The sequence below is a fragment of the Microcaecilia unicolor genome, chromosome 4 (genome assembly GCF_901765095.1).
Source record: "Microcaecilia unicolor chromosome 4, aMicUni1.1, whole genome shotgun sequence".
NCBI classification, from domain to species: domain Eukaryota; kingdom Metazoa; phylum Chordata; class Amphibia; order Gymnophiona; family Siphonopidae; genus Microcaecilia; species Microcaecilia unicolor.
The window spans coordinates 168,398,680-168,424,067 of record NC_044034.1 but is presented as its reverse complement, the minus strand read 5'-3'; the positions used below and the strand labels follow the sequence as shown (position 1 = coordinate 168,424,067).

The 25,388-nt window shown below is 41.9% G+C and overlaps 1 protein-coding gene across 1 annotated transcript in view; it reads left to right on the top strand.

Moving 5' to 3' along the window:
- Positions 1 to 25,388, top strand: part of MYBPC3 (myosin binding protein C, cardiac) — a 98,617-nt gene that overhangs the window by 19,471 nt on the left and 53,758 nt on the right. Inside the window, exons 7-13 of the mRNA XM_030202438.1 lie at positions 8,769 to 8,901; positions 10,059 to 10,183; positions 10,874 to 10,979; positions 15,264 to 15,430; positions 15,999 to 16,164; positions 19,516 to 19,622; positions 21,631 to 21,767. Coding sequence (XP_030058298.1) covers positions 8,769 to 8,901; positions 10,059 to 10,183; positions 10,874 to 10,979; positions 15,264 to 15,430; positions 15,999 to 16,164; positions 19,516 to 19,622; positions 21,631 to 21,767 — 941 coding nt within the window. The remainder of the gene's footprint in view (positions 1 to 8,768; positions 8,902 to 10,058; positions 10,184 to 10,873; positions 10,980 to 15,263; positions 15,431 to 15,998; positions 16,165 to 19,515; positions 19,623 to 21,630; positions 21,768 to 25,388) is intronic.

The window sequence follows — 25,388 nt, the reverse complement described above, 5'->3', positions numbered from 1 at the left end:
AATTACTGTAAGTCCAATTATAGCCAATTATTGATTGTTAGAGCCTAAGTTAACAATTAAGTTGTGCACATAACTTGCACTACTCTGTAACTAGCACGTGCAATTTTGTGCACTAAGCGCAAGAACGGGCATACTAGATTATAGAATTAGGGGGTAAATAGATAAGTTAGACATTTAACTCTGGCTTCCTGAGGACCTGGACTAAATTAAACAAATAAGCACCTGCTCAGTCACCACTACACATATATTCAGTGTCACTATACAGATAGCAAGTGCTGATGCTGAATCGAACATAGAGACGGTGTCAGCGGACTATTGGCTTAGCAGTGTTTATTTTAAAACTAACTACAAGCACAAGCAGGCTTGTGAAATGATAAAATGAGGGATGTCTTTTAATACCCATCATCCTCTCTTCCTCTCCACATACATCCCCTTATATATAACGCTCAAAATTGCCCAAATTGTGCATGCAATTTAATTGCTTAACGAGCCCATTATCGGCGTTAATCGGTAATCATTAGAATTTACTTGCACATCTTTATAGTCGCTATTCTATAAAGATGTGTCCATACATTTTTCCATGCAGATCTAAAAAGGGGGCATGGCCATGGGAAGGGCATGGATGCATCAAAAGCATTTTTAGGATTTGCACACAATGTTATAGAATTCGGGGATCTGCACCTAATTTGGGTGTGGGGATTTACATTAGCGTTCAGTTGGGCATGGATCCCGGCGCTAAGCACCGTTTATAGAATAGCGCTTAGCATGCATTTTATTTTTGGTGCCATTTACAGAGTTGAATCCACACTATCTATAATTTCATATTCTTCTCTCTGTCTCTCTCTTCTTTCTTATGTTTCTCTCTTTTTTTCTGTGCCTCACTGTATCTCTCCCTTCTTTTACTATATCTTCTTTTCCCACATCTCCTAATTCCCATTTTCTTTGCTTGACCTCCCCTTTTTGCACTCACACTCCCGTTTTCTGTATCTTTTCCCTCTTTCTCACATTTCACTGTATCTCCTTTTCTCTTTCTTTTCTTATCCTTCTCTTCTCTCCTCACTCTCTGTCTGTATCCTTCCTTGTTCTCTTTTTTCTCCTCTTTATCCTTCTCTCTTTCCCTGTGTTGCCTCCTTCCTGTGACAGAGTCTGTAGGAACTGAGATGTGATATTCTCTCTACTTTCCGACGCACGTGAGTACCATATGTCATAAAATGGAGTTCAGAATGGGACTAAAATCCAAGATTCCTCTGCCTCTGTCAGAAACAGATAGGGATGATGCTTTCTGGAGAGGGGAATGCCCAAGCATATTTGAAGGAGGAGGGAAGGCTGTGCACATCTGAAAAATGAATTTGCATACTTCAGAGAGGAGGCAGACCAGTTTATATCTGGGGGAAAAGACACAGAAGGTGCCAGTAGGACTATGGAGGGCTGTTTATATCTGAGGGAGGAGGAAAGCTGGTGAAATCTGGGAGCCAAAAGGGAAAGAGATATGCCAGTATTTGGGGAGGGGAAGAACAGCTGTGAATGTCTGAAGGATAAGAGAGAAGGGGAGAACAGCAAATATCTGGGAGAGGAAAAATAGCTGGGTACATCTTAGGGATGAGAGCAAGAGGAAGAGCTATGGATAGCTGGATGAAGGACAGCGTGCTGTGTTATATCTGGGGGACCAGAATATTGTGTATATCCAGGGAAGGAGGTACAGTTGTACATGTCTGTCAAGGGCAGAGTTGATTGTACGCCTAGGGAGGAGGAAAAGAACCACAGTGTGCTGATAAAACTGTTTGTTTGTATATGCTACTTAGGAGTCTGATGGGAGGATTTAAACGGAAGACCTCTTTCTGCTTCAGGTAGTTGGGGGTTTGTCAAAGCATTTCTCCCAAGTCTTCAAGTAATCTCTCAGTCAGGGGCGTAGTCAGACACCCAATTTTGGGTGGGCCTGGGCCCAAGATGGGTGGGCAGAAACTCCTCCTTGTCCTACAAGTGATTTGGTCTCTCCCTCTCTCACCTGCATACCATATGGTCTCTCAAGCATTCCCCCACCCCCGCATACCTTTTAAATAGCAGATTTTCACCAGCAGCGAGCGGCAACTAATACACACTACTCATGTTGGCCCCACAGCATGTATCAGTTGCTGCTCGCTGCAGGCAAAGATCTGCTATTTACAAGGTATGCAGGAGAGAGAGTTGTTGGGAGTTTTCAGCTGGTGGGGCTTGGGAATCCCTGCCAGCCTCATCATAGGTGTGCTGCTACTGGGTGGGCCTGAGCACAAAGTGGGTGGGCCTGGGCCCACCCCAAGCCCACCCTTGGCTACGCCACTGCTCTCAGTGCTGGTAGGAGAGAGGCCCATGTTAATGTTGTAGTCACAAAGCAAGGGATCCTGGTACCTGGGGTACGCTGAACTTGCACAGAGAGATTGTCTTGAATTTAAGAGACCTTTACGCACCTGTTTAATGCCATCCTTTCCCTCCACCTCCCTTCTACTCTATCTGCCAGAATGGTTGTTTATAAAAGTTCTGACTGACTTTGTCAAGCTTTTTATAACAACTGAATTCTGGGGAAATAAAGAGTCTGTCTCCCGTCACTACATCACTGCCAAAATGCACTGCTTTTTCTCAACCATGGGCTTAGAGCCTGATCATATGTAACACACATAACAGGTGAGGTTCACAATAATGCATGGCGTTCTCTCCAGCATGAGTGAGTGTGAGAAGTCACACCAGATCACAGGACTCACATCACAGCATGCAAAGCATTGAGCTCTCTCATGCATATCTCTGGGGCTTTACATGCAAGGAATATAGATCTGTTCTCGATGACAACCTGAATTAATCAGGAATTCCTAGAATCTTCCTGTTGTGTTGGAGACACAAGACCAGCATATGTATTTATAATCCTGAACTGATACTTTATCAACCTTGCTGGACTTTCTGAAAGTTCTGACTTTGTTGAAAGAGCAAAATGCCCACCAAATGGTTCTCCTAAACCCTGCTCTGGTTCAGGAAATAATGGGGCTTGATGAACTCTGGGTTTGCAATATGCCTCTAAATTTTGTTGTTCAGTGTGATGATAAGAGTCCATGCTGGATTCTGCCTGTTCCTGCTAAATGTGTCTGTGAAGTTTCTAAGAATGTCACAAACATTTCTGCATACCTATAAACCTACAACAGGATCCTATTTTTCCACTATCCCTCTACCACTACCTCCCACTTTTGGCTCAGTCACTGTCTCTCTCAACTCCATGGGGACAATCACCACCTTCCGGTGGTCCAGATAAATTTCCCTTCTCTGTGGTTTCATATCATGACTACAAAGATAGCAAGTTTAAGTGATTTTGGCAGATAAATAATCTTTATTCAGTTGTATTTTGGTCTCTGCAGGTTCCCCGAGATTCCATTCAATCAGAACCAACCCCTACTGGACTATGATACCATGAACCTTTATTCTGGGAGTTTCTTTTATTTTTATAATATCCCATTAGCCTAACCATTATAGTGATGGCTACAGACCATAGACCACATTCCCTTTAGAGTCAATCTGCATGCATCCTAAGGCCAACCAGTAGATGGCACTGTTATGAAATGGCTGAGACTGTTCTTTTCACTAGTAGGGGCCATAAATGCAACTTCTGCATATTCCCAGCTCAAAGGTGAACCAGGAGTCAAACCCAGGCTCTGAACATTTCTACTGAGCCAACTCGCTGGCAACCCTGCACTGTCAATTAAAATGTTCTATTACGTATTGTGTTGACATTGTAAGTAGTATATTATGCCATACTTGTATTGCTATTTGAATATTTTTACTGCTGTAGTAGTGTATTGCTCATGTTGATTTACTCTTACTCTACACCACCTTGAGTGAATTCCTTCAAAAAGGCGATAAATAAATCCTAATAAATAAATAAATGGGGGAACACTCTTATTTTAGGGTAACCAATTGTCCTGTGTGAGGAAAGGAAAGTGATCCTTTGGGATTGTTTTAATTATTGAAACAATATATCCAATCCAATGATTTCCCTAGGAATTTATTATATGTCCCAAGCAATGTTCCTGTTAACCAGCTTGGGAAACCTATGACTCCCTTCTACACCACTAAAAGAACTTTGGCTGCTTTGCAGTTTGAACTAAACCCCATAGTCTTGAGGGACCTGCTGGTTCTGCACAGTGCAAACTGTAAGACAGCTGAAGCAGCTCCAAGGAAGTCAAATAGCTCCTGCTCAGATTAGTAGAAACATTGGTCTCCAAATGCTGTAAAAAATAACATTAGAAAGCTGATCATCCTATCATATCCACCTTACCAACTAATTGGTGCTCTTTCTGTCTGCAGTGGAGATGCTCATGAAGAGGCAGGGGAACTAGACTTTAGTGCCTTATTGAAGAAAAGGTGAGTGGTGGTGTTCGGTTATCAGTATCCCATATCAGCATTTCATCATTGCTTCCTATGGCTTCTTTCAAAGTAAATGCACTTCCACCATTCCCTACAGCTTCCCCACAATCAGTGTTCCTTCCCCATTCCCTACAGCTAGTGCACCTCCATCACATCCTACAACTTCTCTCCATAATCCAGCACTCCTCCATCATTCCCTATAGCCAGAACATCTCTACCATTCCCTACAGCTACCCTCCTACAGCCAGAGATCACCCACCATTCCCCACAGCTCTCCCCTACAGCCTGTGCTCCTTCACCTTTCCCTATTCCCTACAGCTCCTCTCCACAGCCAGTGCTCCTCCACCATTCCCTACAACTCCCCCACAGCTAGTGCTCCTCCAGATCCCCCCTACAGCCTGCACTCCTTTACCATTCCCTCCAGCTCCCCCCTACAGAAAGCGTTCCTGCACTATTCCTTAGAGTTCCTCCTCCACTATGCCCTACAGTTCCTTTCTGCAACCAGTGCTCCTCAACCATTCCCTATTGCTCCCTCAACAGCCAGCACTCCTCCACCATTCCCTACAGCTCCTCCCTATAGCCAAAGATCATCTACCATTCCCGACGGTTCTCCCTACAATCTGCACTTCTCCACTATTCCTTACAGCTCCCCCCAGCAGCCAGCATTCCCCCAACATTCCCTATTGCTTTTCCAGAGCTTGCACTTCTTCACCTTTTTCTGCAACTCCCCTCACATTCAGCTCTCCTCCTAGCCGGCACTCCTTCATCATTCCCTACAAATTTGAGGAACTGTAACATTCTTGTCCAGTATTTCTACAATCATACATACTGACACTTCTTTATTTTATTTCCTTTTCATTTTCATTTTTTTTTCTTTTGAACATATTCCTTTCCTTCTTGTTCCTTTTCTATCTCTTTCTATGTTTCTTTTTACTTTTTCACCTGTTTCTTTTATCCATCTACTGTATGAATCCGGTGCTTACTTCAATTATGATGCCTGGGGCAGAGAGTAAGACTGTCTTCTCTTATCAGCGTATTGTGCATGAAATAGGAAAGCAAGACACTGAAAGGGGTAGAGGGTGGGAATGAAAGTCACAGTTCTCAAGAGTTTAGAATCATTTGTGCAATATTTTTTCTGTATCTCCCAGCAGATGAATAGGAAAGAGGGATGGTAGCTTAGACCGTGTCATGGTGAAAAAGACACTGAACAGGAGGGGACAGTTGACAGACAATCAGAAGTGGTAGTTCAGGAGACATTTATCTTAAAGGATGCAATGACTAATTTTAGTTCTCTCACATCTGTTGAAAACATCAATCAGCGTTTCAGAAAAGGTCTATTGACAATTAAATGACATGGTTGCCCTCTGAAAAATGATACTAGTGAAAAGCAAGAACCTTTTTTGTATTTCTCATCTCCAGTAGTAAAGAGAATGAAGAGTATGACTAATGACTGTAGTAATAATTTTTCTCCTGAGGCCCAAATTCAGGCTGATCAACATGAAATAAATCTTTTAACTCCATGACAATTAATATAATAATACTGATGATATTTCTGTTGTATTATCCTGCCTTGCTGGGTTTCATGCCTTAAGTAATGGTGATAGAAATGGAAACCCTTCTGTGTACGAATCTCACTTGCTCTGACTCTTGCCTGTGATATGATAACCTTGATGACAGAGTTGCAGTAATCTGGTGTTTTCTGCTCTTGTCTGTGATATAATCATCTTGATGATAACCTTGCAGTAATCTGGCCTCTTGCCTGTGGTATGATAACCTTGCAATAATTTGCTTGCTCTGCCTGTTGTCTGTGGTGTGATAACCTTGATGATAGTGTTACAGTAATCTGGCTTGCTCTGTCTCTTGCTTCTGGTGTGATAACCTTACAGTAATCTGATTTGCTGTGTCTTTTGCCTGTGGTGTAATAAACTGGATGATAGCATTTCAGTAATTTGACTTGCTCTACCTCTTGCCTGTATTGTGATAACCTTGCAATAATCTTGCTTGCTCTTTGTTTTGCCTTTGTTGATGATGCTGGCTCTTATATTGAATAATGTATCTTGCCCCTTGCTTGCCTGTGCTGCTGCTGCTGCTGCTGCTGCTATTGTAATACATTGCTCACAGTAATGAGATGATGCTGATGGCAAAGATATGGTAGATGATGTGTATTATGGTGATCTTTGCATTCCAGGAACTTGCCTTGCAGTGTTTATTTTTCTCTTTGCTGCTAATAATGGGGATGTTCATGAATCATGATGATTCTTGCAATGCATTCGCATGTGTTGTACTTCTTGTCCTTGGTAATGATAATGATGACAATTTCAGTGCATTAATCTGTGCTGTGTTTCCTGCTTATACTGTTGCTGCTGCTGCTGCATGTTTTTCTGAATGCCTCTTTGATGCATTTGCAAGTCCAGCAGTTTCCTGCGTAGTGTACATAGGTAAGCTTATACCAGTCCCTTTTTCTTCCCCTCTTTCTCTCTCCCCTTTTCTTTACATGTCTATGAGATTCAACCTCTAATATATGTATGTCCCATTCTTGCAAGCCTTATCTCCCTAAAAAATGTTTAACTCCCTAGAATTAAAAGCTCCCTGTCTTTCCCAGTATCTTCAGTGGTGATCATTACTATATTTAGGAGACCAATGGTTGTGTGGTTCAGCACAGAAACTAGAATGCCATAGAAGGGAAAATAGATAAGCAGAGTCAAAAATTATAAACCCCTTAGAGAATCCATGAAGTCCTTTAAACTAGAACATACCATTTCTGAAGTCTTAGTAGTACCCATCTAATATAGAGTCAAAAGTAGCTTTTCGCTTTTCTGTTTCTATCAAATGTCTTAGGCTTTTACATGTTTATCTTTGAATTCTGGGAAGCATCTATATGAAGATACATCTGGAGATATAGTGGAGCCTCCAAGATTCATCCTCACAGTATTGCCTCACTTCTAAATGATCAATGTTGGGATGCAGGACCCTATCCTTATAAAAGAGATTTCTAGTTTTATCCTAGATCCTATCCCATCCTGTCTTCTTATGCTAAATCAAACCAAATCTCTCCACACTTGCATTAAGGGAGTTTGAATCCAGAACTTCCTTCCTTTCTTCTTCAATATCCTCAACTACTTCATTTTGGATGCAGGGAGGTGAAGACTGAAACAGCACCTGACATCGATGTTTGGGAAATCCTTCGCAAAGCTCCTGCCTCAGAGTATGAGAAGATAGCTTTCCAGTATGGTATCACAGACCTGCGGGGCATGCTGAAGCGCCTCAAGAAGATGAAAAAAAGAGGAAAAGAAAAGCACAGGTTTGATGCCAGTTATCAATTTTTACATGGTCAATGGTAATTAAAAAAAAAATTAAATAAGGATACCAGGTCTGGGCCAGTGGGGGAGTTCCAATGAAGAAAATGAAGCTGAGCCTAACATGGCACAGTACCCCAGCTCTTCCACCCCTCATTCTTCATTCTCTTCCAGCTTCCTCCCTTTCCTCAGCTCATCTATAGCTAATAATTGAGCAGCAGCAGCAACAGAAATCAAACCCATCAATGCTCACAGGAGGGTGACGGGGTAAGAAGAAGAGGAAAGCTGGAAAGTAGGAGCAAGACCGGGAAAGGGCTAATTTATCAAGTGGATAAAAGCTAGATTGAGCTAGTTAAGTTAAGAGTTCCAAGTCAGCAGCTTAGCAAAACCCGGCAGAAAATCACCATTGTGGCCAGTTGCAATGAGAGAAAGAGAGAGGGATAATATCAAATGTTACATCTTAAACAGCTAAAGTGCATGAGTTGCAGGCCTTCTTGCTATGGGGTGGCATCAGGACCCCTCTCTCTACCATTTAAGACTGTTTTTTATATTACTTTGATACTTTCAATGAGAGAACTGGGTCTCCAGCCTAGGATGAGTAATCTGCTTCACATATACAGGCCGTAACTAGAGGGAGAGAGATGGTACCAAGGCACAGGGTATATCTTTGAAAGAGGCAAGGGCTAGACTGTCAGAGATGGCAAGCACTGGATGGTCAGGGTCACGGCAAGGCTGTTGTGAATGACATTTCAAGCTAGGTGACCATTTAGAAGAGGTGAGGGGATGGAGTACCGGTGTGAACTGTCATTCTGTGTGCTCCTTATGCAGAGAACTGCAAAAAGAGAACAGAAAGAGAAATTAGGAAAAACAGATAAAATGAAATAGAGAGAAATAGAAAAGAGTGCAGAAGGAAATAAAAAGGGAAGAGAGAATGAAGAAAATCAATATGAACACAAAAAGGGAAGAAAAAAGGCAGGCACAGCCATAGAAAAAGAGAGACTGCATCCCCACAGCAAGAGAAGAAATGACACATGGGTCAAAACATTACTTCCTTAACCATTTTGGTAAGACAGTGTTTTGTGTATTCAGCCTTTCTCAAGAAGTTAGACCCAGCTTATCAGGTGGATAAGGGCCAGAAGATCAAGCTAGTCGTGGAGCTTGCCAACCCTGATGCAGAGGTGAAGTGGTTGAAGAATGGACAGGAGATCCAAGTGAGTGGCAGGTAAATAGCAACAAAGAAAGGAAGGAAAAAAGCTACTTGAGAGAAGGTGAGAAAGACAAAATCAAGTCAGTTTAACTGAAGGATACAGAAAAGTATGGAACATTCTTAAACTAAAACAAGATGCATGTCCATTAAGGCTGGCCTTATTTTGGCTGCTGTGTTTGTTATAAGTTGATTATGAGGTGTTGGTGACAATGTGTTACTACTACTATTATAGTTTATATAGTGCTAATAATATATGAGTTGTTGAACAAAGCAAATATAGATATGACAAAAATAAGATAACATTAAGATTGGCAGGAAGTCTCTGCCCAAAGGGATTAAATGGGGGGCGAGGGGGACTTATGAGAGCAGAGGTGATTAAAGATCACAGAGGAAAGAGTGATTTATATTGTGGCTGGTAAAATGTGCCTTCAGACTAGGCTTGAATGTGGTAGTGTTCTGCTTATTAGACATCAGCTATGAGTGGACGTGTGATATGTTTGATATGAAATTGTGGCTATTAAGTGTTATAGGATATTGATTAAGATGTTTTAAATAAAATAAGCTGGTATGATGTGTTGATGAGATGTTAGCTATGGATTTAAGGAGTGCATTCTGCAATATTGGTTTTGATGAGTTTGGTATGAGATCCTGCTTATGATGAGTTTATTATGAGATAATGGTTGTCAGTGGCTTGATTCACAAACATACTGCAAAATTTCACAACAGTTTTCAACATTTGCCCCTTGTAAATAACATCATTGTTGTTGTTTTTTCTATTCTATTTTTGTTTCTCTGCCTACTGTGGATTTGGATTGGATGTTATTGAACATCTCTTCAGCAAGTAAGTCATTTTTAATCCTCCTTTTTCACACTAGAAGGCTGCTATTGTCAGAATCTTTGGCCCCACATTGGGGAAGGATGAAGGAACTGCTGTCCCAGAGATCTCCCTGCCCCACACTGGGGAATGGGCATTATTCAAAACTTCCAAGTTTGTCTTACAATAGTGAGGTTCTGCTGTTCCAAAATTGCCTCTGTTTCATAATGAAAGAGGAGTGCCATCTGAAAGTCTTTTGTATCCCTCCCCAGATGACTGAGGAATTGGGTTGGGACCACTTTTTGCCTTCTGTCTATAAAGAGTAGTGAATGACACTGCTGAAATATTCTTTTTTTAGATACATTTTTGAGAGTATTGGCAACAAGCGGATTTTGACAATTAACCATTGCTCCCTTGCCGAAGATGCAGCCTACCAGTGTGTCATTGGTGATGAGAAGAGCATCACTGAACTCTTTGTAAGAGGTAGGTTACCATGAGGCCTAGTAGTTCACCCCCACCACTATGCTACTGTCTACTACACCTCCACATCCCTATCACCATTCCATTCTTCTCCAGCATTATCAACAAGCCCTCCATGCTCTATCATCCTTTCATCAACCATTATTAGAGTGGGATTTACTTATAGGAACTACAGATATTTTTAAAGGGCTATAACCCTGGAAGGGGGCTATACCTATGATGAGCAAGAACCACGGCTGAGGAAAGGGCCATTCATAGACCAAGAATCAAAACCTTTAGTGAAGGGACACTTTGCAATTCCTATGAGTGCATCCTTAAATGAGGGGCCACACTCATTTAAGGTGAGGAGTCCAGGTAAGGTCACATTCATGAGTGAGAGTGCCACAGCTATATGGTGATTACTACAACTATGAATCAGAATCTTCAGATATAGGACCAGGGCCACTGGTGAAATTCCACATGCGTAGGAAACTAGTCACATGTTAACATTCTGATTCTAGAATCCAAAAGAAATGACTAAATCCTCCATTATTAGTGATTTCTTCTTTACTTGAAAATATAACCATTGGTTTGGAGAGCCCTATATTGTCTCTTTGGCTTTGCAATCGATGCCTAACACAATGTCAGGTGAGGTAAAGGAGGCTGAGGCAGAGGAGAGATAAAGATGTAACCACAGACTGTGTTCCTTCTCAGAGCCCCCTATCCTGGTGACTCGCCCCTTGGAGGACCAGTTGGTGACGGTGGGAGACAGAGCAGAGTTTGAATGTGAGGTTTCAGAAGATGGAGCACTTGTGAAATGGTAAGACCTTTCTCTTTCTGTTACAGATGCTGTTGAAATAACTAAATAACCAAGTGAGAGCCATTTTCAGAGAATACGGTAGAAGCAATAAGGTAGGAACTCTTGGCTCTGAAACCAATGATGCTGGTATTACACTGACCATTGACTAGGACTGGAAATTAACAACAAAGCCTTCACTGTCAGGAATGCCACTGATCAGGTCTCAGCAGACAGTAGGCTAAGAAAGCAAGTCTAAAATGATTCAGTTTCTAGATCCTACTTGGGGTAGGGGGAGGCCCAGTTTCTTGGAATAGCCTAATGTTTAGTGCAGTGGGTTGGGATCCTGAGGAACTGAATTCAGTTCCCCCTACAGCTCTTTATAGCCCAGGGCAAGTCACTTAGGGCTTCTTTTATAAAGCCGAACTAGTGATTTCCGCACAGCAAATGAGAGGAAGCCCATAGAAATTGAATGGGCTTACTCTCATTTGCCACACCTAGAATCGGTAGCCTGGCTTTCTAAAAGAAGCCCTAAACTCTCCATTACCCCAGGTTAAAAAAAAAACCCTTAGATTTGTGAGCCCATTAGGGACAAAAAAAGTACCTGCATATAATATGTACAGCACCGCATACATCTAGAAGTGCTATAGAAATGATAAGAAGTTGGTTGATTCAATTTTTGTCCTTGAGCTTGGATATGAATTCCCCCTGAAATTTCTATTACTTTCTAGACAAGTTCAAGTTCTGTTTATTTGATTAATTGCTTTAAAAGACAAATCCACCAAAGCAGAGTACAATACATAAAATCAAAAATGTATACAAAAAGAACACCAATAAACAATAGGAAAGAAAAGAATACAGGGAAAGGAAAACTACTAAGTGTGCTACATCACCAGGAGCTGGTGAACAAACCCCCTTACAACCCCGCCCAACACTTATATTCTAAGCCCTATGGCAAAGGGTCTGTCCAAGGTCTTGTGATCTGGAGCAAAGGTCCCTTCTGGTCTTTTATTAAAGCCCAACTAGGGAAAATCAAAAGACAAGGATTGGACATTAATACCTACTGTAGCTGAACAAACTCACCTTGAGCTACAACTTAAAAGGCAAGAGCCAAAATCCGAATCGATCAATTATAGTTTGTTTATGCACAAAAACTGAGTTCAGCATTTTATTTTGTTGGTGAACACCCTCCCCGTTGCTACTCCAACTGTCTGAACATCTGCAGTGTTTTAGCTCAGTCTCTGCTCTGGATCTGAGCCTGGCTTTCTAGTGAAACAGTATTGGCTCTGTGGTGTGTGCTGGATGTTTACTGTCAGGAGTCAGTGTACACATATCGTGTTTTCACACTTATTATTTGGAGCAGGGACAGCATTGAGCACCTGTGAACAACCATTAGTTTCACATTACAATCTGAACACTGGGTGTGAGTGCTCATAAAATGTGCTGGTACTGGAAAGGACAGCTGCAGCTGAGCATACATTTCACAATTGGAAATATATAATGTATTTATTTATGTATGTATGTAATGTTTTATATGTCTCCTTCTTGAGTGAAACCTCATTCAAGATGGTATACAGAGTAATGAGAACATTAGTACAATACAAAATGATGTAAAGAGTACAGAGAAAAGTGTTAATACAATAGGAGGAGGATTTGGTGACATTCTGTCAAGATGTTAGACAGAGTACAGAGAAGCTTGATACAATTTAATTTAACTTCAGCATTTATAATCCGCTTCACCATTAAGTTCTAGGCGGAGAACAATCAATCTAAAAGAGATACAATCAAATAAAAAGGCCTGATGATTTCTACATGATCCAGATACAATCAATTCAAAATATAACAATACAAGATCCAGACATAATTCAGTTCCCAAGGACAGAAATCAATATCCAAGTATTTCTGAAAAAGTCAAGTTTTCACTGAGCATCAAAACCTCATATAGTCCATTGTCAATCTAGTTCCCAGAGGCAGAGAATTCCCAGAGTTCTGCTCCTTTTCCAAGTATAGTTGTGTTAAATGTCTTTTTCAAATGATCAGAGTCTGAAGTTTATATTCCACCGTGGCTTTACAGGGGAGCCAATGTAAATTTTTCAAAAAAGGATACAGTAAAGAGGTGTGAGCAGTTAATCCAGTTCAGATGGGTATGGACTACATCAAATATAATATATACAATAGAGAAGTAGAGGCAGTTGTGTGGAGGAGTAGCCTAATGGTTAGTGCAGTGACTGTGGCAACCTGGATTTGATTCCACTGTATCTCTTATGACCTTGGGCAAGGTCACTCAACCCTCCATTGCCACAGGTACAAAAACCTTAGATTGTGAGCCCTCTAGGGACAAAGAAGTACCTAAGAGTAGCCATACTGGGTCAGACCAATGGTCCATCTAGCCAGTATCCTGTTTTCACAACAGTGGCCAAGCCAGATCACTATTACTTGGCAGAAACCCAAATCGTGGCAACACTCCATACTACAAATCCCAGGGCAAGCAGTTGCTTCCCATGTCTGTCTCAATAGCAGATTATGGACTTTTCCTCCAGGAATTTGTCCAAACCTTACACTAACTGCTGTTGCCACATCCTCCAGGAAAGAGTTCCAAGCTTAACTATTCATTGAGTGAAAAAATATTTCCTCCTATTTGTTTTAAAAGAATTCCATGTAACTTCCTCGAGTGTCCCCTAATCTTTCTACTTTGGAACAGTAAGAATCGATCTACTTCTACTCGTCCAACAGCACTCAGGATTTTGTAGACCTCAATCACATCCCCCCTCATCCATCTCTTTTCCAAGCTGAAGAGCCCTAACCTCTTTAGCCTTTCCTCATACGAGAGGAGTTCCATCCCCTGTATCATTTTGGTCACTCGTCTTTGAACCTTTTTTAATTCTGCTATAACTTTTTTGAGATATGGTGACCAGAACTGAACGCAATACTCAAGGTGCGGATGCACCATGGAATGATTTCAAAGGCATTATAGTATTTTCGGTCTTATTCACCACCCCTTTCCTAATAATTTCTAGCATCCTGTTTGCTTTTTTTGGCCATCGCTACGCACTGAGCAGAAGATTTCAGCGTATTAACTACAACAACACCTAGATCTTTTTCTTGTATATAATGTGTACAGCACTGTGAAAGTCTAGTATTACTATAGAAATAATCAATAGTAGTATGCAAATACAGAAGAGCGAGATATAGGTCAATTAGAAGATGGTGGCATTATGTTGGGAACAGCATATGTTTTACCCCTTTCCTGAAAGTTTGTAGGTTGAGTTTATACATGTACACAGTGCTGCATGGCATCCACTATGAGCAGGAAAAATGGATTTAAAGGAGCTAGAAGAATGACAGAATATCTTTTTCTGTTTATTACTTATAAAAAAAAAAATTTGTGCTACAAGGTACGGAGGTAACACAATCACAAATCCAGCAGCAGCAGAAATAGCGTAGCAGTACTGAAGGTAGGATGTGTTCCAATGGGCTTGCAGTGCCATCTCCGTGGAGAACTCAAAGATGTAAAATAACTCAACAGTGCAGCAGATCTGGCTCAGAGCTCCCGAGTATTTTTGCTGGTTTATATGAACCCTAAGAGAGTTCTCAACCCACGTGTCAATCCCAAGATCTTGCAGCAAAAGCTGGGTAGGAAAGGAAGGATGTGTCTGCATTTCTCTTGGAAATGACATTAGAGTCCACCAAATTTTAGAAAACTGACAAAATGGTGCAAGAGGTGCATATTCTTTACAACTGTGATATCCCATCACATGCCTTGGTTTCCAGGTATATAAAACCAAGCAAATAAGTTCATTATTTTTTCTCCCAGAGCCCCTCTCTTAGATTCCCTTCATATAATAAATGTAAACCACTTTGATTGTACCACAGAAAGATAGTTCATCAAATCCTATTACCTTTTACCTTCATTTAAAAAAAAAAACCCTATCAGATCACCTTTCTAAGATCCCCTCTCTCATGAACCCTCTCTCACATCTCCTCTCTTGGGCACCCTCTTTCAGAACTTCTCTCTGATAGCTCCTCTCTTGGGTACCCTCTCTCAGAACTCCTCTCTTAAGTGCCCCCTTCCACAACTCCTCTCATACTAATCTTCTCTTAAACCTCCTTTCTCATAGCTCTTCTTCCCAAGTTCCTCTCTGAGGTCCCCTCTCTCAGAACTCTTTGAGGTCTCCTCTCTTATCATACTTCTCTCAAATCCTCTCCTTCAGGAGCTTTTTTGACACCTTTCTTCTCCCTAACATTTTTGTCTCCTTTGTGTTAAAAGATGAAATAATGACATGGAAAACATTGCTGGTTGACTTTCAGGGAGAAGGATGGAGTAGAACTAACTCGGGAGGAGACCTTCAAGTATCGGTTCAAGAAGGATGGGAAGAAACATTATCTTATAATTAATAACACCACTAAGGAGGATTGCGGGCATTATACTGTGAAAACCAATGGTGGGGAGTCAGTCGCAGAGCTTCTGGTGCAAGGTGAGGAGCTTTGAAGGTGGGAGGGTGAATAACATACTAGACAGGAAAAGGAAGAAACAGGACAGAGAATCCCAAATGTCTAGAGACCCTGATCATCTCTGCTAGAAGATCTATTGGTCTCTGTATATGCAACTTGTTATTAGATCCATGTAATGGCTGTGATACAGGTCTGTGAGGTAACTGTGACTCAGGTCTGTACACAGGTTATAACAGAGGTCCATGTGCCATCTATGAGAGATTCATATGCCATCAGAGATAGAACTGGGTGACAAAGGTCCATGCAGCAGCAGTGCCAACGTCTATGTTGCAGCCTGTATACAGTGGCTGACCAAAGCTCATAATAAGATCTATGTGAGAGATCTATATAACAGCAGTGCCAGAGATCTGTATACAGTGAGTGATAGAAGTCTTTGTACCACCAGTGATTCATATACCTGCTATGAGAGAGATCTGTATACCAGCAGTGAGTGATATAAATCTGTGTGTAGTGGATGAGAGATATATAGTATATAGTGGTAGTAATATAAGTCGGTATAGCAGCTGATGATGTTTGTTTTTCTGAATACAGAGAAGAAGCTGGAAGTTCTACAGAATATAGCAGATCTGACTGTGAAAGCTCGTGAACAGGCTGTCTTCAAGTGTGAAGTCTCAGATGAAAATGTGAAGGGCATCTGGGTTAAAAATGGTGTGGAAGTGATCCCCAATGATAGAATAACGATTAGTCATATCGGCAGGTGAGTCCCAGACTTCTTGCTGTCTTCTCACACTAAATACTTCTCTGATGTGCTACTTTCACCCTCTAAACTACTACTGCATCCTTTCTGCTGTACACATCACAACCCTTGCCACATGCACAGAATTAACCACATCTCCTTCATCTTAAAAAAGTTTTTGTCTTCTGCCCAGAACATCTTCATGCTCTTGCACTGAAGGCAACACTCTTTGGATTATCAATACATGGAATATTTCTTCTTAAGTAGAAACACTGGAAGCCAGTGTTAAATTCAGGCATATTCCTGAGGGTGGGAGAAAGACAAAGGGAGGTGAAAGAAAAAGCTGGAGGAGAAAAAGATGGAGGCGGAGATAGAAGCTTTGGAATTTGAGAGGTTGTAAGGTAAAAGCTGAAGGAGGGAAACATCTGTTGAATTCACTAAGCTATGTATAACAGGATAAGAAAATATGAAGAGAGATGGTAATCATTGCGATCTCCAACCAGGTTATATAACAAAATTTAAAATGTTAGAAATCAGATGATAGGGGACGCATTGAGTCCTTTTGCTTTCCAGTGGTCCAGCAAAAGTAGAATTGAGAAGGCCCAGGGCCAGGAGCAAACTTTCCAAGAATTCCATCATGTTTGACCTGTTTGCTCCTTCAGGGATGACAAGTATTTGAACCTTGTTACTTCCATTACAGTTGGAAGGGTCTTTGATGTCTAATTGCACTTTCTGAATGGCAGAAGCATTCATTTCCATAAGCTGCACCACTATCTAAAGCTTTGCTGTTTTGTTATCAAGATCAATGATTCGCTGTTACAATACGGGAAACTGAGCAGTTAGGTTTTCTAACTCTCTCTTGACCCCTTTAATAGCCTTGAACTGCAAAGTCATTATCAGGCTTATTTTCGAAAGAGAAGGGCGCCCATCTTTCGACACAAATCGGGAGATGGGCGTCCTTCTCTCAGGGTCACCCAAATCTGCATAATCGAAAGCCGATTTTGGGCATCCCCAACTGCTTCCCATCGCGGGGACAACCAAAGTTCCCGGGGGCGTGTCGGAGGCATAGTGAAGGTGGGACTGGGGCGTGCCTAACAGATGGACATCCTCGAGTGATAATGGAAAAAAGAAGGGCGTCCCTGACGAGCACTTGGCCGACTTTACTTGGTCCATTTTTTGTTACGACCAAGCCTCAAAAAGGTGTCCGAACTGACCAGATGACCACCGGAGGGAATAGGGGATGACCTCCCCTGACTCTTCCAGTGGTGAATAACCCCCTCCCACCCTGTAAAAAACAATTTTAAAACTTTTTTTGCCAGCCTCAAATATCATCCTCAGGTCCATTGCAGCAGTATGCAGGTCCCTGGTGGGGGGAGGTGTGTGTGTCAGCGGAGGCATAGCAAAGGCATGGACGTCATTCTTTCAAACATTTTGGACATCCTGAACTGCCCTCCCCCCTCCCACACACACACACAGGGTCGGCCAAATTTCAAGGGAGTGGAGTGGAGGAGTGGCCTAGTGGTTAGAGCACTGGTCTTGCAATCCAGAGGTGGCTGGTTCAAATCCCACTGCTGCTACTTGTGATCCAAAATCCAAATAAAGGGATGTCAGAGGCTTAACAAAGGCATGGATGTCCTTCTCACAGAAACATCCACATTTGGGACACCCTCAACTGCCTGTCACAGGGACAGAGGCATAGCAAAGGTGCCTAAAATTTGGAAGTCCTTCACCCATACTCAAAAAAAAATAAAAGACATCCCTGACAAGCACTTGGACATTTTCACCTGGACATATCTTTTTTTAAGGTTATAGACGGCAATTTATTTAAGGTTGTAGACGGCTATTATACATGCAGCTTGTCTGCATGTATGAAGCCATCTTTGGCATGCGCAGAGCAGCCATGCATAACGCTTGCTGCTCTGCACTGGCTTCCCATCCTTAGGAAGAAAATAAATCGCGTGCAAATGAGCTAGCAGTGAGCAGCTCATTTGCATGTGATTTCCTTCTTGCATGCCCGTTCCTTTCCAAATCGCTAAGGGATCGGTAAGGGAAGGGCTTTTTTCCATTCAGTTAGTGTATCAGTTAGTCCACTGCAGTGCCCCCTAGGGTGCCTGGTTTGGGTACTGGCATGTCAGGGGGACCAGTGCAGTACAAATGCTGGTTCCTTCCACAACCAAATGAGTTGGATTTGGGCGTTTTTGAGATGGGCGTCCTCGGTTTACATTATCGCCGAAAACCGGGGACGACCATCTCAACATTTATGTCGACCATCTCTAAGGTCGACCTAAATGTGGAGATTTGGGCGTCCCCGACCGTATTATTGAAACGAAAGATGGCCGCCCATCTTGTTTCGATAATACAGGTTTCCCCGCCCTTCGCAGGGACGTCCTGCGAGGACGCCCTCAGGAAAACATGGGCACCCCATTCAATTATGCCCCTCCACGTCTTTCAGTGTTTGTAACTCATGCAGCGTCAGGACCAACATTGTGGCCTGGCCTCTTACTGTTTTGTCTGGCATAGGTGGGTGAGCTTTATGCCTTCTTAGCCCTGAAAAGATGGAGAATTGTGGAATAGTTGACTGATTGTCAGATATTTCAGGCAAGTTTTGAGTGGTCAGCAGTGCCCAGCAAAACCCACTCTGGCTTTGATTTCCTCTGTTTTGGAGCTGTATAGAGCAGTCAGCTCATGTGTCCGCTTAAATCGAGCAACACATCAGCCTCTCCTCTCCTTTCCCCTCTCAAAATCTGAGAGATATCCTCTTCTGGAGCTGTATTGCTCTTTGCGTGGGACTGCAGTGTCAGAGGAAGCGAAGGTATGTTTTTTGATGGAGGAGATGAATGTTGCTTGCTAACAGCTCACCTTTAATACTCTTTATTTTTATATTTTGTAATTTGAATGTATTTGTACCTTTACAGAGCTTTACAGCAACAAAACAAAGTAAACCAAGATCTAATTACAATCTTTGATAATCCTTCTTGACATTCTTCCTCCTTCCCACTACTATGAACTGTATCATGCTTAGAGTAACAGGAATTTTTGCACTGTAAATCTTTTATTAATGATTAATGCAATATCATTCTAATCTAATATCTATATATTTAGACTCACATTGCCACACCAAGAAAGTCTGTACTGTTTCCACACATTTTATGCAATTTGAAGACTTCTTCCACCCTATTTTGAAAAGCCGTTCTGGCCTATAATACATTTTTTTAATAGGCCTAAACTTTGAAGACATTATTATATTTTCTCATCAGGAAAGATGCATCTGAGTAAAGCCTGAGCTGTCACTAATAGGTCTTTTGAGGAATCTTGAGGGTTGCCTCTTATTCTTCACAGAGGTCAAAGGAGATGTTACATTTTATTTTTCAGAATTCACAAACTGACTATTGATGATGTCACACCTAACGATGAAGGGGATTACTCTTTCATCCCTGATGGATTTGCCTTCAACCTCTCTGCCAAACTCAAGTTTATGGGTGAGTGTATGACATCTAGAGTCCCTATCAAATGTGTTAGTCTCTATAAGCTCTGGGATCCATATAAGCCCTAAGCTAGTGATCCTCCTATAACTGATAACTCTGTTCCTGTAAACTCTGACCTGGGAACCCACCAATACCTGTGAGCCTGTTGCCAAAAACCTCCCAATATATATGATCTTTCTGCTGGAAACTTTCTTTTGGCTTGTTTCTGAGTAATCTCTGGACAATGTGTAGACCTTTGAGTGACTCCTTAGACATTGGCAGGTCTCTGAATGACCTTTGAGTCACTGGTGTATCTCCAGGTGCCCTCTGAGCCATTGGTAGATCTGTGAACGTTCCTTGAGTCACTAGTGTCTTTGAGTGCTTTTTGTGATATTGATAGTTCTGTCTCAGATCTGATTAGTGAAATTCTTCTTCTTTTCCAGAGGTGAAGATTGATTTTGTTCCAAGACATGGTAACAAATCCAAGATCCTATTTTATTTGCATGCAATGAAGTGTCATGTATATGTCTCTTATAGTGAGAATATGCTCATCTGTCTATTTCAGTGTACACAAATGCATAGGTGTGATGTGTGTACTTGAGTGGTCATATGTAAGTGCAAATAGCTACTAGATTAGAGAGAGATGTAGACAGAGACATTCAGATGTAGACAGACAATAAATAATAAAGAAACTGATAGATCATACATAGATGATGGACTTAAAGAGAGATGGTAAAATATCATAGAGAAACTGATAGATCAGTAAATAATAGAAAGATAGATATGATAGAGGCAGATGGGAATAGATATAGACAAAGTAGATAGATGACAGAGAATAGCAATGATAGAGCAATGACTGAGAGAGAATAGAGATGGTAGATGATTAAAAAAAAAGAGAGGAAACATAATAGAGATAGATGGCAAAGGGATGATGTTGCACTAGAGAGATAGAGGGGCATTTTCAATATGTCTAGGTCCGAATTGAGACTTTTGCCTAAAACGTCTCAAAAAAATGTCTAGCTCACAGCCATAATCGAACCAGAAAAACGTCTACATTTCTGGTTCGATTATGGCTTTGAGTTAGATGTTTTCATGCTCAACATGTCCATCTGTACCATTTTTGGGGGGAAAAAAGGTCCAGGGAAAAATGAAGAAAAACAAGCCATAGAGACTTCTGTCTGGCAGCATTCTTAGTAATCTGGCCACACAGACATCCTAGCAGTACAGAGGGACAGCGTAGTGCAGAGGACTTCACATAAAGGGACCCAGGTACAAATCCTATCTAAACCCCTTTATATTGTATGGTGAGCCCTCCAGAAACAGAGAAAACCTACTATATATGGTGCCTTAAAATTGGTGCTGTAAAACCACGTGGTTAGCGTGGTTCTATAAACTATGCCTAAAGTTAGGTATTTATTTATTTATTTATTTATTTATTTATTTATTCATTCAGTCAGTCATTCATTCATACTTGTATCCCACAATTATCAAAAAATGAGTTTTGGTTCAATGTGGCTTACATTTAACAGTTGTTAGAGATTACATTGATTCAATTACATTTACAAGGTTGTATGATGCTGGCGTAGTTTATAGAATATGCTCACGCACCATTCTTGTGACTAAAATTTAGGTGTACCCACTTAGGCCACCTAAACCAGGTCTAAATACCTATGCGTAAGTTAGGCGCAGATCAGGTGTATTCTATATTAGTGCGCATAATTTTTTTGAAACACCCACAATCCGCCCATTCCACACCCATGACCATGCCCCGTTTTGACCGTGTGCATTACAATTTACGTGCACTGTGTTATAGAATACACCTAGAAAGTTGTGCGTGTAAATTCTAATTAAAGCCAATTAGTGCTGCTAATTGGTTAAGTATCAATTATCGGCACTGATTGACTTGTTAATTAAGTTGTGCGTGCAATTTGCCGTGTGGCCAAATTAGTGCGCACAACTTAAGGCACCATTTATAGAATTTGGGGGTTAATATTTAAATATTCTCTACCTTCTCCCTCTGCAGAACCTCCAAAGATTAACCTGGACTGCATGTCAAAGACAGATGATGTTATTACTGTGGTGGCTGGAAATAAGCTGCGTCTGGAAGTGCCCATCTCTGGAGATCCAGCACCCACTGTGGTCTGGAATAAAGGAGATAAGGTAATAAAGCAGTGTGTTCAGAAACCATGGTCAGCAGCAGGAAGGAGGTGGGTTTCCAGCAAAGAACTGTAATTACAGTTTGAAGCCGTGACTATCTGGTGGTGAAATATAGCTAAGAGGCATGGAATCAATTTTCAGTAAGCTATTGAGCAGCAATGATAACCAGATAATTTGATCCAGTTAGCTTTAGTTGAATTTTTCACAGAACCTAACTGATGTACTAAATTGTTAAATTCTTTTTGCAAAAGAGAGTAAATTAAAAAATAAAAAAAAACATAAAACACCCCCAAATGTAAAAAATTCTCTGTTTCATGGTTCTTTCAATTATAGCCCACTTATGCAAAAACATTTGCAAATTCCAGATCTGCTTGGTAGTAATCATTTGCACAAAGCCCACTACCCCTTCCCCCCACCCCCAATTCTATATATAGCATTCAGATTTGGGTGGCCAAATTTAGACACATTGCCGAAATACACACACAATGTAACTGGCTATAAAGCTGTGAACCATCAATATTTGGATGCTAACAATCAATAATTGATGTTAATTGGCATCAATTTGGATTTGTGCACATTGGCTTTGTGCCATTCTATAACACTGGGTGTCTAAATCCCATAGTGTGCAACTCAAAAAGGGGTGTGGCCATGGGAGGGCATGGGTAGGTCATGGACATTCCAAAAAGATGCATGCAGTGTTATAGAATAATGGATCTCTGTGCCCAGCTTGGGCACCAGGATTTATACCAGTTTTTGGCAGGCGTTAAGTCTGGTGCTCAAAGTTGAGTGCAGAAACCAATACTAAGCACTATTCTATAAAGGGCACGCACACTTTTCAGCATAGCACTTAGTGCCAAAATTTTCCGGTGCCCATTTTTGAGCGCCATTTATAGAATCCCCCCTAGGAGCTGCTCCAATTTAGAAAAAATAGGCCATTTTTGCAAAAAGAACAAGTAAACTTTCTTCAGCCATCCCAGTAACAGAATTTTACGAACATGAGAAATCCTGCACATTCATAAATCTGCCTCCTTATTTGCAGCTAAAAAATTTTCCTAAAACTATCACAACAAAATTTGTCCATCTATATATTGTAAGCCAGCTATTGGTGAAGTTGGACTTGTCCACCTAAATTTAGGAAGTGAGTACAAGAGCACTGATGGGCTAAATCAAAAGCCTGCTCCAGGCAGGGGCATAATCGCGGCTAGCCCTGGGTGGGCTGTGGCCCATTGAGTGGCTAGATTTCTGCACCGCTGTGAATTGGGATGAACAATTTTAGCCAATCAGCAGAGAAACCTTCTGAAATTTGACCTATATGATTTTCCAGTACTACAGTTAGGGACCATTACATCCAGATTTCCCGTTACCCCCGTGATTCCATATAGCTTAACTGAAATTGCGCATGTAAATCCTGTAATATTCTGGATTTGTACACACAATTTAATTATGTAACAAGCCAATCAGCACTGATAATTGCCACTTCCTTTTTTTCACAAAAACCCCGCTGTGGTAAAAGGGGCCTCCGTGCACAGCAAATCCATGCACCGAGAACACCATAAGGCTCCTTTTACCACAGCGTAGTAAAAGGGCCCCTTAGTCTTCTGTCTATTAAGTTTTTTAAAAATCTTATCAGCTCAGGAATCAACTAAAAAAATATTCTTAATCAACATTTCTCTAGTATTCTAAAAGTGTCCAGTGCAAGACAAAGAAGGAATATGTCATCAGCCTAAGACATGGCTCGAATACCTAGAGAAGTCAGAATATCGCCTAGCAGTTTCATATAAACATTAAATAATAAGGGGGAGAGAGGTAACCTATGTGGGAACCCACAACCAGGCGACCAAGATGCTGAAACAGTCCCATACTTCAGAATCTTATGATCTTTTCCTCAGAAATTCCTCAAATCACCTTACCAGAAACACCTAGTTCTCTAAGCATGTAAAGCATCAGTGAGTGGTCTATGGCATCCAAAGGCCGCTGATATATCAAACTGTAAGAGAATTACCTGTCCACCCCTATTAAAAATATCCTTAATCTCAGTAGTCAAAATCAGTAATAATGATTCTGTACTGTGCAATAAGCAAAATCCATGCTGAGAATAATGTGACGAGTCATTAGTAAAGATAAAGTCATGAAATTGTTGACAAACTATAAACTCCAACAATTTGGCTAGCCAGGGAATACCTGCTACCCATAAGCACCCAGTATAAGAGGCTTGGGGAGGCTAAGCCTCCCCAGCCGCAAGCAGACCTGGCAAGCCTCCTCACGGTACCATGCAGCACAACACAACAGGAAAGATAGAGCAAGAATCCATTAGTGCTGCACCCTGTGAGACCTGTCATCTTCTTTGGATTTCTGCACTGCTGTGTTCCCTCCCCCACCCCCAACTCTCACACACTGTAATGGTCGACACTCTAACGATCGCAACTGGCCTGCCTCTGGGACGCGGCCTTCCCCCATGATACGTCTCGCCTCCTTTGGTGCAACTTCCTGCTTCCACAAGGACAGGACACATCAGAAGAAGAAGGCTAAGTCCTCGAAGCAGATCTGCTGCAATCACTAGAGTGCAAACTGCTACCAGTAGCACTGCACATTGCAGGCCAGTGTGGAACTGCTTCTTTGGGGGGAGGGGGAGGGGAGACTGGGACTAGGGAGAGACTGGAAACAGGGTGGGTGGGAGGGCGAGGGAGAGAGAGATATGCAAGTGCTGCTCTGATGGACCGGGGTGGAGAAGAGACAGGAAAAAAGGCTGGACTAGGGGAGAAGAGACAGGGAAAGATGCTGGATTGAATGGAAGAGAGAGGGACAGACACTGGCCCAAGAGTAGGAGGAGGGACAGATTGGAAGAGGTGCTGAACTTAGGAGGGAGAGTGGAGTCAGGTTGCCCAGCGGGGGGGGGGGGGGGGGGGAGAGAGAAAAAGAGAGAGAGAGATGGACTGGGGGAAGGAAACAGAGGCAAAACGATGCTAGATGGAAAAGAGGGGGAGAGACACTGGATGCAGGAGGGAGAAATACTGGACTGTGAAGGGGTGGTGGAAATTGAGAGGGAGAGACATTGGCCCCAGAGTAGGGGATGCAGGAGAAAGTGTAGAGTCACAGAAACAGAAAAGAGATGCTGAGCAGGCAGGGAGCATAGGGACAGGGACACAGTAGGGCAATGCTGGTCAGAGAGGGGATAGGGACACACAGGGGCAATGCTGTACATGGAGAGTGGGGGAATTAGGGACACAGGGGCAAATTGCTGATCACAGGGAGAGGGAGAGGGACACGGGGGAAATGCAGGACAGGTCAAGGTAGGCACACAAAGGGGAAATGCTGAACATAGGAGAGGATAAGAACACTAAGAGGGCAGTTTCTGAACTTAGGAAGGGATAGGGACAGGGACACAGAGGGGAGATACTGGACAGGACAGCTAGGGATGCAGATGGAAGAAGAATGGTTGACATGGAGAGAGAGGAAATGTCAAATGGGCAGAAGACCCTGCAAAGACAGGAAAAAAAAACAGAAAAACTGGAAAGAGACCCTGGGACTAAAATAAATAGAAAAATGAAATGCTTAGACAATGGTAGAAAAAGTATTTTATTTAGAATTTATTAATTGGAATATGTTAGCTTTTGAAAATGTAGA